The sequence below is a fragment of the Crinia signifera genome, chromosome 7 (assembly GCF_055691185.1).
Source record: "Crinia signifera chromosome 7, ASM5569118v1, whole genome shotgun sequence".
Lineage (NCBI taxonomy): Eukaryota > Metazoa > Chordata > Amphibia > Anura > Myobatrachidae > Crinia > Crinia signifera.
Genome location: NC_139223.1, coordinates 17,858,544 through 17,871,734, shown reverse-complemented (window position 1 = coordinate 17,871,734; position 13,191 = coordinate 17,858,544). Strand labels below are relative to the sequence as shown.

The 13,191-nt window shown below is 50.6% G+C and overlaps 1 protein-coding gene across 1 annotated transcript in view; it reads right to left on the bottom strand.

Annotated features, from left to right (window-relative positions):
- The window catches only part of LOC146019882 (uncharacterized), a 62,475-nt gene extending 55,102 nt beyond the window's left edge, over nt 1-7,373 (bottom strand). The window contains exon 1 of the mRNA XM_083152518.1: nt 7,251-7,373. Coding sequence (XP_083008644.1) covers nt 7,251-7,296 — 46 coding nt within the window. The 5' untranslated portion in view covers nt 7,297-7,373. The remainder of the gene's footprint in view (nt 1-7,250) is intronic.
- Nucleotides 7,374-13,191: the final 5,818 nt, after the last annotated feature.

Genomic DNA, 13,191 nt, shown 5'->3' with positions numbered 1-13,191 from the left:
CATGCTGGGACTTGGAGAACCACAAGTCCCTGCATGCGGGGCATTAATGGGCCCGCTGGGACTTGTAGTCCACCTGTAAAAAGAATGTTTATAAAAAACACACACACAGAGAAGTAAAAGTTTATTACACACACACACACCTCACTTTTACACCAGCGTTACTTACCATTCCTGGATCCAGCGCTGGTCTGGCTGCTTCACAGCCGGCTCCCCCCGCACTGACAGGCAGCGGGGAGAACCGGCTTTCTCCGTTGCCTCTAACAGCTTCTGTAGCGCTGTCCCAGTGCTACAGAGGCTGAGAGCGCGATTGGCTGAGCTATGCGTCTCCATGGAGACGCATAGCTCAGCCAATCAGGACTGAGCTATGCGTCTCCATGGAGACGTATCGGCCAATCGCGCTCTCAGCTTCTGTAGCGCTGGAACAGCGCTACAGAAGCTGTTAGAGGCAACGGAGAAAGCCGGTTCTCCCCGCTGCCTGTCAGTGCGGGGGGAGCCGGCTGTGAAGCAGCCAGACCAGCGCTGGATCCAGGAATGGTAAGTAACGCTGGTGTAAAAGTGAGGTGAGTGTGTGTAAAAAACTTTTACTTCTCTGTGTGTGTGTTTTTTATAAACATTTTTTTACAGGTGGACTACAAGTCCCAGCGGGCCCATTAATGCCCCGCATGCTGGGACTTGTGGTTCTCCAAGTCCCAGCATGCGGGGGAGGTCTGCTGGCACTTGTAGTTCTCCGGTATAAAGCAATGTAACGCCGGGGGGGGCCTTTATTGGGGGGGTCCCCACTACTCCAGGTACCCCGTCCAAGGCTGACCAGCCACGGTGCTCATGTTTTGGCCGGGGGACCTTGTATAAAAAGTGTCCCCCGGCTGTGGCATGACACCGCGGGCTGTTGGAGCCCGGTGCTGGTTTCAAAATACGGGGGACCCCCAGATTTTTTGTCCCCCGTATTTTTGGAACCAGGACCGGTCCAAGAGTCCTGGGCTGGTTTCAGAAATACGGGGGACCCCTATGCTTTTTGTCCCCCGTATTTTTGGAACCAGGTCCGGCTCAATGAGCCCGGGGCTGGTTATGCTTAGGAGGGGGACCCCACGCCGTTTTTTTTTTTACTTTTTTTTTTTTTGCACAAAATCGCATTTATGAAAATGCGCACATTTTCATGACTAAAAATCGCCCGAAATCGCGGCAAATCGCATTTTTTGCCGCAAATGCGCATCTCATTACATATGCGAATTCGCGGCAAAAAATGCGATTTTTAAAGGTGCGATTTGGTGCGATTTTTTGTCTAAAAAATCGCACCCTATTACATTTCGCCCCAGGTCTGTAATCTCACAGTAACTCACAGTAACGCCAGACCTGTAATCTCACCTGTAACTCATAGTAACGCCAGCACTGTAATCTCACAGTAACACCAGGCCTGTAATCTCACAGTAACACCAGGCCTGTAATCTCACAGTAACTCATAGGAACACCAGGCCTGAAATCTCACAGTAACTCATAGTAACACCGGGTCTGTAAACTCACAGTAACACCGGGCCTGTAAACTCACAATAACAGTAACACCAGGCCTGTAATCTCACAGTAAATCACAGTAACACCAGGCCTATAATCTCACAGTAACACTGGGCCTGTAATCTCACAGTAACACCAGGCCTGTAATCTCACAGTAACGCCAGGTCTGTAATCTCACAGTAACTCATAGTAACACCAGGTCTGTAATCTCACAGTAACTCACAGTAACGCCAGACCTGTAATCTCACCTGTAACTCATAGTAACGCCAGCACTGTAATCTCACAGTAACACCAGGCCTGTAATCTCACAGTAACACCAGGCCTGTAATCTCACAGTAACTCATAGGAACACCAGGCCTGAAATCTCACAGTAACTCATAGTAACACCGGGTCTGTAAACTCACAGTAACACCGGGCCTGTAAACTCACAATAACAGTAACACCAGGCCTGTAATCTCACAGTAACACCAGGCCTGTAATCTCACAGTAAATCACAGTAACACCAGGCCTATAATCTCACAGTAACACTGGGCCTGTAATCTCATAGTAACAGGAACACCAGGCCTGTAATCTCACAGTAACACCAGGCCTGTAATCTCACAGTAACACCAGGCCTGTAATCTCACAGTAACGCCAGGCCTGTAATCTCACAGTTTGTGCTCATTCTGCACATGCTGCAATTGAAGGAGTGTATTTATTATAGTGAGATTATGGGAAATCGGGGGAACCCCCAATATCTAAGGACTGTATCCTCAGCATTTAGGAGGCACCACATACTTGCTGAGGGACACAGGGTCTTATTCTGGTTCACTCTCTTAGGCAAATTCCTTCACAAATGGACAAAACCATGTGCACTGCAGGGGGGCAGATGTAACGTGCAGAGAGTTATGGGGTGTACACATGGAGAGATTTTTGCTAGTAAGTAACTTTAAGTAAGCGATTTTATTAAACGCACCATCAATTTTGACTAAGCAATTTTGTCAAAGACAGAGTGACAGCGATCTTTACTAACCTTCTATGCAATTTTGGCCACAGTTTTTAGTCAAAATCGCTTAGAAGGATCGCTCCGTGTGTACCCCCCTTTATATTTGGGTGGGGTTTTTCAGCAAAGTGAGATCTACAGTATATTGCAGTGTAAAAATAAAGTAACCAGTATTTACCCTGCACAGAAACAAAATAACTCACCCAAATCTAATACTGCTTTCACATTGCACAACCTGCTCTGACCCGGTTTTTTAAACGTTTCTTTAACCGAGTCAGAGCAAGTTTAACCCCCTTCACATTGCAGGTTGTAAACGGTATATTACTGGTTAATTACCGTTTTTGTACCTTTCACATTGAACCCATTGTGAAAGGTACACGGTAATTAAACAGTAATATGCCATTCCTCCCCTGGTGCTTGCCAGCGCACACTGCGCACTCAAGCACACCAAGCAAAGCTACCCCAATGCTGGGCATTAGAGCTGCATTGCTCAGGGGGTGACCCGGAGGCGGCAGCCAAAGCAGCGGCCCACCGCCGCCGTACCTACCTCCCTCCCCTTCCCCGGGCAGAAGCCCCACTCACCCGCCTTCAGCAGCATCTTGCTGTACGGCTGCTGCCTTCACCCCCTCCGCTCCGACCTGCGGGAGCTGTGGCCGGGCAGCTGTGATGATTTGTGGAGGCCTGTTAGGAGCGCTCCCGGAGCGGCCGATGCTCGGGTCCCCGGGCCACCCTCACCCACGCCTCTCTGATAGAGACTACCGTGGAACCGGCCGCAGTCAGGGGGCGACGTGGGAACCGGCTGTTCGCCGCGGGGGAGCCTTTTCAGGCGGACTTCCCCTCCGTGACCCCAGCCGTCAACGCTGTCTTCTGCTGTCTCCCCAGGTACCTGGGGAGGGTGTGGGAGATGCCGCTTTACCTGTGGAGGGTGTGGGAGATGCTGCAGGTGCGAGGGGGGGCGCGAGTTTACACTGGCCAGGTACCAGGGGAGTCCAGTGTGTAGGGTCCAAAATACCGGTTCAGACCCGTTCACACTGCAGAAAAAATGGGTCTGAACCGTGTAGGACTCTGCTTTTTAAACGTTTTGAATTACCGGTTCTCTTGAACCGGTAATTTGAAACTGGCACTTTCACACTGCAGCTATAACCGTTTTGAAACGGTTAAAAATTGGCAATTTACCGCGTTATAGCTGCAGTGTGAAAGGGGTATTACTCTCTCTGTACATGTTACATCTGCCCCACCTGCAGTGCACATGGTTTTGTCCATCTGAGAAGGAATTTGCCTCTAAGAGTGAACCAGAATAAGGGCCCACGTTCGCTAGGTCAAAAAACTCATGTCCACATTTTGACTTTTGAACTCACAATTCTCGACCTAATGCTTGTGTCGACCTTCCAACCCTGTCAACCTTAGCCATGTCAACCGAATGTATGTCGACTTTCACAGTGTCGACCCTTTGACCTATACTCCTTGCTGATCATACATGTCGATATGTCGGGAGCCCCTGCCGGGAGGAGGATGCAAGCTTGGAGGCGGAGCAGTGTCCAGCTTGGAGGCGGAGCAGTGTGTTGGGGCAGAGCAGTGTGTGTGTAAATTGTATCATCGCGGACCTGCCGCTGCAGCACAACGCTGAGATCACATGTATTGCCAAGCAAGGGGCGGGGTCATGATGACGCGTTTCACCACCACCTGATTTTCAGGTGCACCGCGGCCATTCCAGGGTGGTAGGTAAGTATGCAGCTGATATCTGCAGCATCCACAGCACACCCAGCTCCTGTCATAGAAGAAGAGACGGCACCACACACAGCCCAGTCTCCAGGGGCAACCAGCATCTCCGGGGACAAAGGACACGCCTCCCAGAGTGATAAAATCGTGGGCTGCTGTAAAGCCACACCCCTTTTCAGATAGACCACGCCCAGCACCTTCAGTGTGAATATGTGACCATGCCCCTTTTGGGGGGGATGCAGTTAAGATCCCGGCGGTCGGGATCCCGGCGTTCAGAATCCCGACGCCGGAATCCCGACCGCCAAAATGCCGACACTTTCTCCCTCCTGGGGTGTCCACGACACCCCTGGAGGGAGAATAAAATAGCGTGCCGAGCGTAGCGAGGCACCGGGCCCGCTGCGTGGCGAGTGCAGCGAGCCCGCAAGGGGGGGCGATCCACGTCCCCCCCTTGTCGCCATTTCGGCTGTCGGGATTCCGGCGTCGGGATTCTGAACGTCGGGATCCCGACCGCCGGGATTCAATACTGAATCCCTTTTTGGGTGGTGCGAAACTGGTGTCACCAGTACCAGTGATGCCTCTGCCTAGGTGTGTAAGCTCGGCTTGCAGTCAGTTATCAGCGGCCACTTGCTCATGCCATACACAAATCGGTCAGGTTGGCGCAGGTGCCTTTGTGAGAATACGCCCTCGCTCTACACCCCACCGCACTCACACCCCAGCTCTTCTGTTGTAAATGTATAGTAGGTGGGTTATAAATGTGTCGGGCTCTATATTATTCACACTGTTGTGCGCCATTGGCACATTTGTATACAATGCGTACAATCCATGTATACAATGCGCACAATCCATGTATACAATGCATCCGTTCCTATATATATGACAGTGCAGACCCTTCCCGATCTCCCTGCACATTCCACATCTAGTACATCATGGAATAGCAATCCCTACACGCTCCCTCCCACATCCGGAATCCCACCGTGGTAGGCCCCATCCTCTCCCCCTACCCACTGCCTGGTAGAATTACACAAAGGAGCTGCAGATTCTGCTGCTGCATCAATGACACAGTTATGTCTTGTTCCTCATGACAATGGTCTCCTGATGGATTAACGTAAGACCCCCCTCACTCTCCTCCGTCACTCAGCCCTGGCGACAGCAGCCTTAGGCCCCTGTTACAGCCTCCAGTACCCCAGGAGGACTGTATACCTGCCCTAGGGTCATACCTGCCAACTTCTGTACACTCCTCTCCGGGAGAAGACCAGAGAGGAGTGAAAGGGGGCAGGACGAGGCTACTTGTCAGGGGGCGGGATGATGATGACATCATCAAACGATGTCAGCATCGCGATTTGCGTAATTTTAGCCCCACCTGTGCACCTGCAAAACTCTGGAAATTTAATGCAGTGGATAAGGGGGGTGCTGGTGCTGCGGGGGGATTCGGGAGACTTGCCCACCTTCCCGGGGGGCCAGGAGGGTGGCCCGATTTGCGGGATCCTCCCAGCCATTCCGGAAGGGTAGGCAAGTAGGGTCTGGCAGATGTATTAAGTCTGGTAAAGTGATAAAGCTTCCGGTGATAACGCACAATCAGTTCCTAACTGTCCCTTTTCAAACACAACTTGTCACATGGCAGTTAGGAGCTGATTGGCTGCTGCTTTATCACCTTCCACTTTATCACTTCAGCAGGCTTAGTACATCTGTACCCACTACATCAACCAGCATCAGACTGTTCCTGGTGCCCATGAAGATGCCTGTTGGAGGCAGGGACTATGGGTTTTATGCACTAAGCTTTAGTGAGAGATAAAGTCAATGGAAAGAAAGAACCAATCGTAGCCTAACTGCTATTTTTCCAAACACATCCTGTAACATGACAGTTAGAAAGTGATTGGTTGGTACTTTGGGCCTTATTCTAGTTCACTCTTTCTGACAAAATCCTTCTTAGATGGACAAAACCATGTGCACTGCAGGTGGGGCAGATGTTACTTGTGCAGAGAGAATTAGATTTGGGTGGGGTTTTACTTCAAAGTGAGATCTATATTGCAGTGTAAAAATAAAGCAGTCAGTATATACCCTGCACAGAAACAAAATAACTCACCCAAATCTAATTATCTGCAAATTTTACATATGCCCCCCTGCAGTGCGCATGGTTTTGTCCATCTAAGAAGGATTTTGTCAGAAAGAGTGAACTAAAATAAGGCCCTTTGGGTCTTATTCAGACCTGATCGTTGGGTTGTGTATATTCGGAGCCCAGCGATCAGGTAAAAGCCACCCTGCCAGAGTCGCCCCCCGTCCACGGCTCCTAATACGTTAGCAATCAAATAGTTTCGCAGCCGCCCATAAGTCTAAACTTACCCCGCACTGCGTTCACCGCTGGGAGATGGATGCCGCTTCTGACGTCAGCGGCCCTCCCCTCCCACTACCAGGCCTGTCTGCATTTATAGGCGCCACTCCCAGAAAACGGTGCCGCCTACAAATGCCCCCAGATGTCAATCCACTTGCAAACAGCCCAATCACTGACTGTGATCGCCCGGAGGGTTTGCGCATGCTCAGGCCGCAAATGCACAGCCCATTAATCTCCATATCCTTTATCACTCTCCAATTTATCACTTGTTAAGGCTTCATACATTCTCCCCCCCCCCCAGTGTCAGAGCCCCACAGCTCCGCACAGCCACTGCCCACTTTGTAGCACGAGCAGAATGTCGGTCTCTTGGCACCGGTCGTTAACCCTTTCATGGCCATCCCTAGGCAAGCCGGGGTGCCCTGGCTATAGCAGAACTACAAGTCTAAGCATGCCTCTGGAAAGGTGATGCAGTCACAGGATGGGCGTGCCTGGCATATACACACACATGTAGAGAAATTAGGAGGTAACTGATATCTGCAAACAGCTGCAGACACAGGCTACAGGTCAGTGGGAAGGAGAAGCAGTCAGACATGTTACTGGAGTCAGAGAGCAGGGAGACTGGAATATGAGGGAGGGAGGGGGAGCTGCAGACACCCGGGCACAGGGCTATATATACAGTAACACATACATGCATGATACATATGTGACACTCACACGTGTGGCAGAAGACGAGAAGAAGGACCCATCCCGCTCGCTCCATGGCTGATCTTTGTCCTTTAAATCTCAGATCTCAGCAGCTCCTCTGTGTATCCAGCGCTAGTGAAAGTGAAAGTAGATTTCTGGCTGAGTGGAATAAATATCTGCTGGCCATCTCCCAGCTGTATCCTATGTACGCTGGGTGTGGTACAGCTCACAGACAATGGGCCTTATTCTGGTTGCACCGATGGTGGCGCTGGGCGCATTTCTGTGCATGTGCGTACGCAGGGTGCGTGCACCCACAGCGAACAGACTGTTCCCCGGGTCCAAGAACCCAGGACAGCGGGCAGAGAGGGGTGCGGGGCGGCTGGTGGCACCATTAGCATATGGGAACGCCCAGCGTTTCATTGGCGTTCCCATGAGAACGCCGGGCATTCTCATGTTTACGAGGCCATGACGTGGGCACCTGACATCCGGTGATTTCCTTCCCAGCGTGCACGCCATGTAGGTGACTTGAAAGTCACTTTACACGCGGGCACCTTCCACAACTTCCGATGGTTGGTGACCATCGAAAGATGTAGGAGGTTCCCCTGCCCTGCGGATGGATGTTACTGTGTAACGTCCATGCACAAGCCCCTGCCAGTGAGTCGCCCCTGCAAATAGGTGGCGCCAGCCAACCATTCACAAGGCGGGGTTTGGTGGACTGGCAAGGCAGCGAATTCGCAGCCTTGTGAATCAACCAGAATAACCCCCAATGTCTACAGTAGGTCGACATCATAGAGTTGACATGCACTAGGTTGACATTGACAAAAAGTCAACATCCTAATGGTTGTGTCGACATGCGTTTTCACAATCTGTTTGTTTTGTTGGACTTCTTCATGGTTTACGATCCACGTGGCCTACAGCTGGGAACGGTAGAGTGCCCCAAGTATGGAGAGCGTTACTGGGGTACACACTTCTCTAATCGGGGGTGCATGTCGGTAGGCATCAACATTGACAACAAAAACCACGGAAAACTTGTGTCTATCTTTTCATGTCTACCTTTTTCCTGTCGATGTGTTACTGTTGACCTAGACACCATCGACCCTTTGAACCACACACACATGACGGGGGCAGGGACATGATGCGTATCAGTGGTAAGACCATCCGCTGCAGCAGTAACATAAAGGGCCTGATTCAGACCAGCTCATGTTCTCTGCTTAGCGAGCAGGTAAGAGCCTCTCGCATGTGTCCGAAGGGGACAGAAACCAGCGTTACGCCCATAAAACGTGATGTTACTTCTATAGTTCCTCAGCGGAGGACAGGTAAGGACCCGGAGCGTCGTCCAGACACCGGCAGTTTATTTATTTATTTACAGTTTATATTTATTTATATTCCATTGCGCCTTACAATTGGATTAAACAAACTGGGTTGAAACAAACTGACATAGAGGTAGGAGGGCCCTGCTCGCAGGCTTACAATCTACTTATCACAGCTATCAGAGACAGAAACCCCCAATCTATTACAGAAGGCGTCTTTTCATACAGATCAGTATAGCTGACATAGAGGTAGGAGGGCCCTGCTCGCAGGCTTAAGGCCCCCATACACTAGGGCGACTTGTCCTTAGGACAAGTCGCCCCCGACTTCCCCCTGAGCTTCCCCGGCTGCTCCCCGGGGGAGCTTGATTAGATTGGCACTTGATGTGCCATTTTTTACATGTGATAAATCGTCTCGATTTATCACATGTAAAAAACCCGGGGAGCAGGGGGGGGGGGGGCTACAGAGCAGGGCTGCTGGTGGGAGCAGGGGGGGCTGGGGACGCTGCGGGGGACACAGGCAGCATAGAGCCGGGCAGAGGGAGCCGGGAGCCCCCCCTGCTCCCCCCACCGCCGCGCCGCCCCACTAGGTCCCAAGTCTGGTGGTCGGACGTGCAGCAGGTCCGACCACCCGACGCAGATCCGATGCGCACGGGACCGCGCATCGGATCTGAGGGGACATCAAAACTAGCCGATTTTGGTCCGATTTCGGCCAGATCCGACTGATCTGGCCGAAATCTGACCAAAATCGGCTAGTGTATGGGGGCCTTTACAATCTACTTATCAGAGCTATCAGAGAGAAACCCCCAATCTATTACAGAAGGTGTCTTTTCATACAGATCAGTATAGCTGACATAGAGGTAGGAGGGCCCTGCTCGCAGGCTTACAATCTATTTATCACAGCTATCAGAGACAGAAACCCCCAATCTATTACAGAAGGTGTCTTTTCATACAGATTAGTATAGCTGACATAGAGGTAGGAGGGCCCTGCTCGCAGGCTTACAATCTACTTATCACAGCTATCAGAGAGAGAAACCCCCAATCTATTACAGTATAGCTGACAAATGGTGACAGACTTCATAGTGATAAAGTAGAATACACTGTAAGTACAAGGAATTTACATAGGAAGAAAAAATAACATTTTATTATTCCGGAAGGGATACGGTCATTTGGTTGACACCATTAGGTCGACATGGGTCTAGGTTGACATGGGACAAGGTCGAAAGATCATTAGGTCAACACAAACATTAGGTCGACATGGGCTAGGTCAACAGTCAAATGGTCGACATGAGGTTTTTCACTGTTTTTTGAGCCGACATGTGCCGACAGGCGGTATTTCATGCCGAACCATCCACTAGGGTGTGGTGGGAGAATAAAATAGTGTGCCGAGCGCAGCGAGGCACCGTCCCCCGAAGCATGGCGAGCGAAGCGGTGCACTTTATCCTGTGTACATGTCGACTGTGCCGTCATTCGGGTAAAAAAACTGTAAAAACCCCATGGTTACTTTTTTGACTGTCGACCTAGCCCATGTTGACCTAATGCTTGTGTCAACCTAATGACTTGTTGACCGTGTCCAATGTCGACATAGACCCATGTCGACCTTTCAGTATGTTGACCTAGTGGTATCGACCTAATGATCCATACCGATTCCGGAGCTCTGTCATGGCTGAAGTTTGGGTACTTGTGTAGTTTCACGGCGCCACCGCGCGCACAGTGAAACTTTGGGTACTTGTTTCCTAGCACGGCCACAAATCTTATGGATCGTGTACCTTTAGTTAAGGTACACGATCCATAAGATGGACCCGATTTCCTTTGAAATCAGGTCCATTTGGCCGGCTAGGACAAAATATCGGGGGCATCGCGTCGGTCGGGACCGTTAACAATGGTCCCGACGCGACCGACGCGATGCCCGCGATTTCCCCATAGGCTTCAATGTTAAAAAATATTTTAACATTGAAATCTTGTCCGGAAAGATAAAATATCGGGGGCATCGCGTCGGTCGGGACCATTAACATAGGTCCCGACGCGATGCACCCGATTTTTACATAGGCTTCAATGTTAAAAGATTTTTTAACATTGAAATCCTGAAAAAATGTGAAAAATGTGAAATGGGCCAATATGACCCATTTCACATTTTAGATGTCCCCGTCGTCACCCCACGATAGACGCCAACCCGAAGCGTGGCGAGCGCAGCGAGCCCGTGAGGGGCGGCGGTGCGCGTCCTCCGACCTTTTCATTCCCCTACTATCCACGTCGGCGTGGAGTTGAGAATATAATAGTGTGGCGAGCGCAGTGAGCCACCGAGCCCGAAGCGTGGCGAGGGGACGCGGATACCTTCACAGTTATACGCGTCCCCTCGCGGGCTTCACAGGTGTCCGTGGCGACGCGGACACCTGTGAAGTCCGCGAAGGGACGCGTTTACCTGTGAAGGTATCCGCGTCCCCTCGCGGGGCTCGCTGCGCTCGCCACACTATTCTATTCTCAACTCCACGCCGACGTGGATAGTAGGGGAATGAAAAGGTCGGAGGACGCGCACCGCCGCCCCTCGCGGGCTCGCTGCGCTCGCCACGCTTCGGGTTGGCGTCTATCGTGGGGTGGGGTGTACGCCGTGACATTTGGGGGGGTTGGGAATATTTTACATTGAATCCAATGTAAAATCGGGTCCCAGGGACCCGATTTACATTTCATTAAAAAAAAAAATCGGGTCCAAAATCGGTCGGTCGCGTCGATCGCATCGCATGCGACCAAATCGCATGCGATGCGATCGACCCGATTTTTCCGACACGACCACCCCGATGTAAATCGGTGTGGCCGTGCTAGGAAACAAGTACCAAACTTTGAAACTTGGCAGCCTGCCAGACGCTCTGTGTTTACTGTGCGCGTGCCGCTCTAGCTGTTGTCAGCGCAGCGCGTGGCTGCTTTCCTTATGTAAGCTACGTTATCAGCGTAGCGCTGGGCAGCAGCCCAGCGCTGACAGGTCACTCTGGTACTTGTAGTTCCACAGTGAAATAGGCAGTCCTGCGCACCGCTGACAACCCGGCAATTTAGACGCTAAAGCGTCTAAATCCGGAGACTCCCTGAACTGGACACCCTGGCAATTTAGACGTCTAGATGGGGGCATCTAAATTTAGACACTAAAGCGTCTAAATTTAGTAGGGTCTAGGGGTACACTATTAAACCTGTTCACAATGACACTAGTCGACGTAACAGCTGTCGACCTTGTTAATTCCGCTATCCACGCCAACCCGAAGCGTGGCGAGCACAGCGAGCCCGCGAGGGGCGGCGGTACGCGTCCTACGACCTTTTCATACCCCCACTATTCTCGTCGGCGTGGAGTTGATTTTATAAAGTGCCCGAAGCATGGCGAGCGCAGCGAGCCCCGCGAGGGGACGCAGATACCTTCAAAGGTATCCGCGTCCCCTCGCGGGCTTCACAGGTATCCGCGTCCCCTCGCGGGCTTCACAGGTATCCGCGTCCCCTCGCGGGCTTCACAGGTATCCGCGTCCCCTCGCGGGCTTCACAGGTATCCGCGTCCCCTCGCGGGCTTCACAGGTATCCGCGTGCGCTCGCCATGCTTCGGGCACTTTATAAAATCAACTCCACGCCGATGTGGATAGTAGGGGTATGAAAAGGTTGTAGGACGCGTACCGCCGCCCCTCGCGGGCTCGCTGTGCTCGCCACGCTTCGGGTTGGCGTGGATAGCGGAATCAACAAGGTCGACAGCTGTTACGTCGACTAGTGTCATTGTGAACAGGTTTAATAGTGTACCCCTAGACCCTACTAAATTTAGACGCTTTAGCGTCTAAATTTAGATGCTCCCATCTTAGTGGTTTGCAGGGAGTCCGGATTTAGACGCTTTAGCGTCTAAATTGCCGGGGTGTCCAGTTTACATGTCCCCGTTGTCAGCGGTGTGCAGGACTGCCTATTTCACTTTGGAACTACAAGTGACCTGTCAGCGCTGGGCAGTGTGTGCTGCTGCTGCCCAGCGCTACGCTGATAACGTAGCTTACATAAGGAAAGCAGCCACGTGCTGCACTGAGAACAGCTAGAGCGGCAAGCGCACAGTAAAAACAGAGTCTGGCTATCTGCAAAGTTTCTGACACTGACTGTGCGCGCGGTGGCGCCTTGAAACTACACAAGTACCGAAGTTTGTATCCACTTGGATTGTGAAGAATTGACAGGATCAAATATCACAATTTAGCACATCCGCTGTGTATATATATATATATATATATATATATATATATATATACACATATACATACATATACATACACTACAATAGTAGGTTACCATTAGTAACACTATAGGCAGATCAATACAGTGCTGTGCATATATATATATATATATATATATATATATACATACACTACAATAGTAGGTTACCATTAGTAACACTATAGGCAGATCAATACAGTGCTGTGCATATATATATATATATATATATATATATATATACATACACTACAATAGTAGGTTACCATTAGTAACACTATAGGCAGAACAATACAGTGCTGTGCATATATATATATATATATATATATATATATATATATATATATAAATATATATATATATATACACACTAAACATCGGCACTCACCTTTCCTAGTTTTGGGGTGCCCTATGGCTTGTGACCACATTGTTTATATATACATACACTA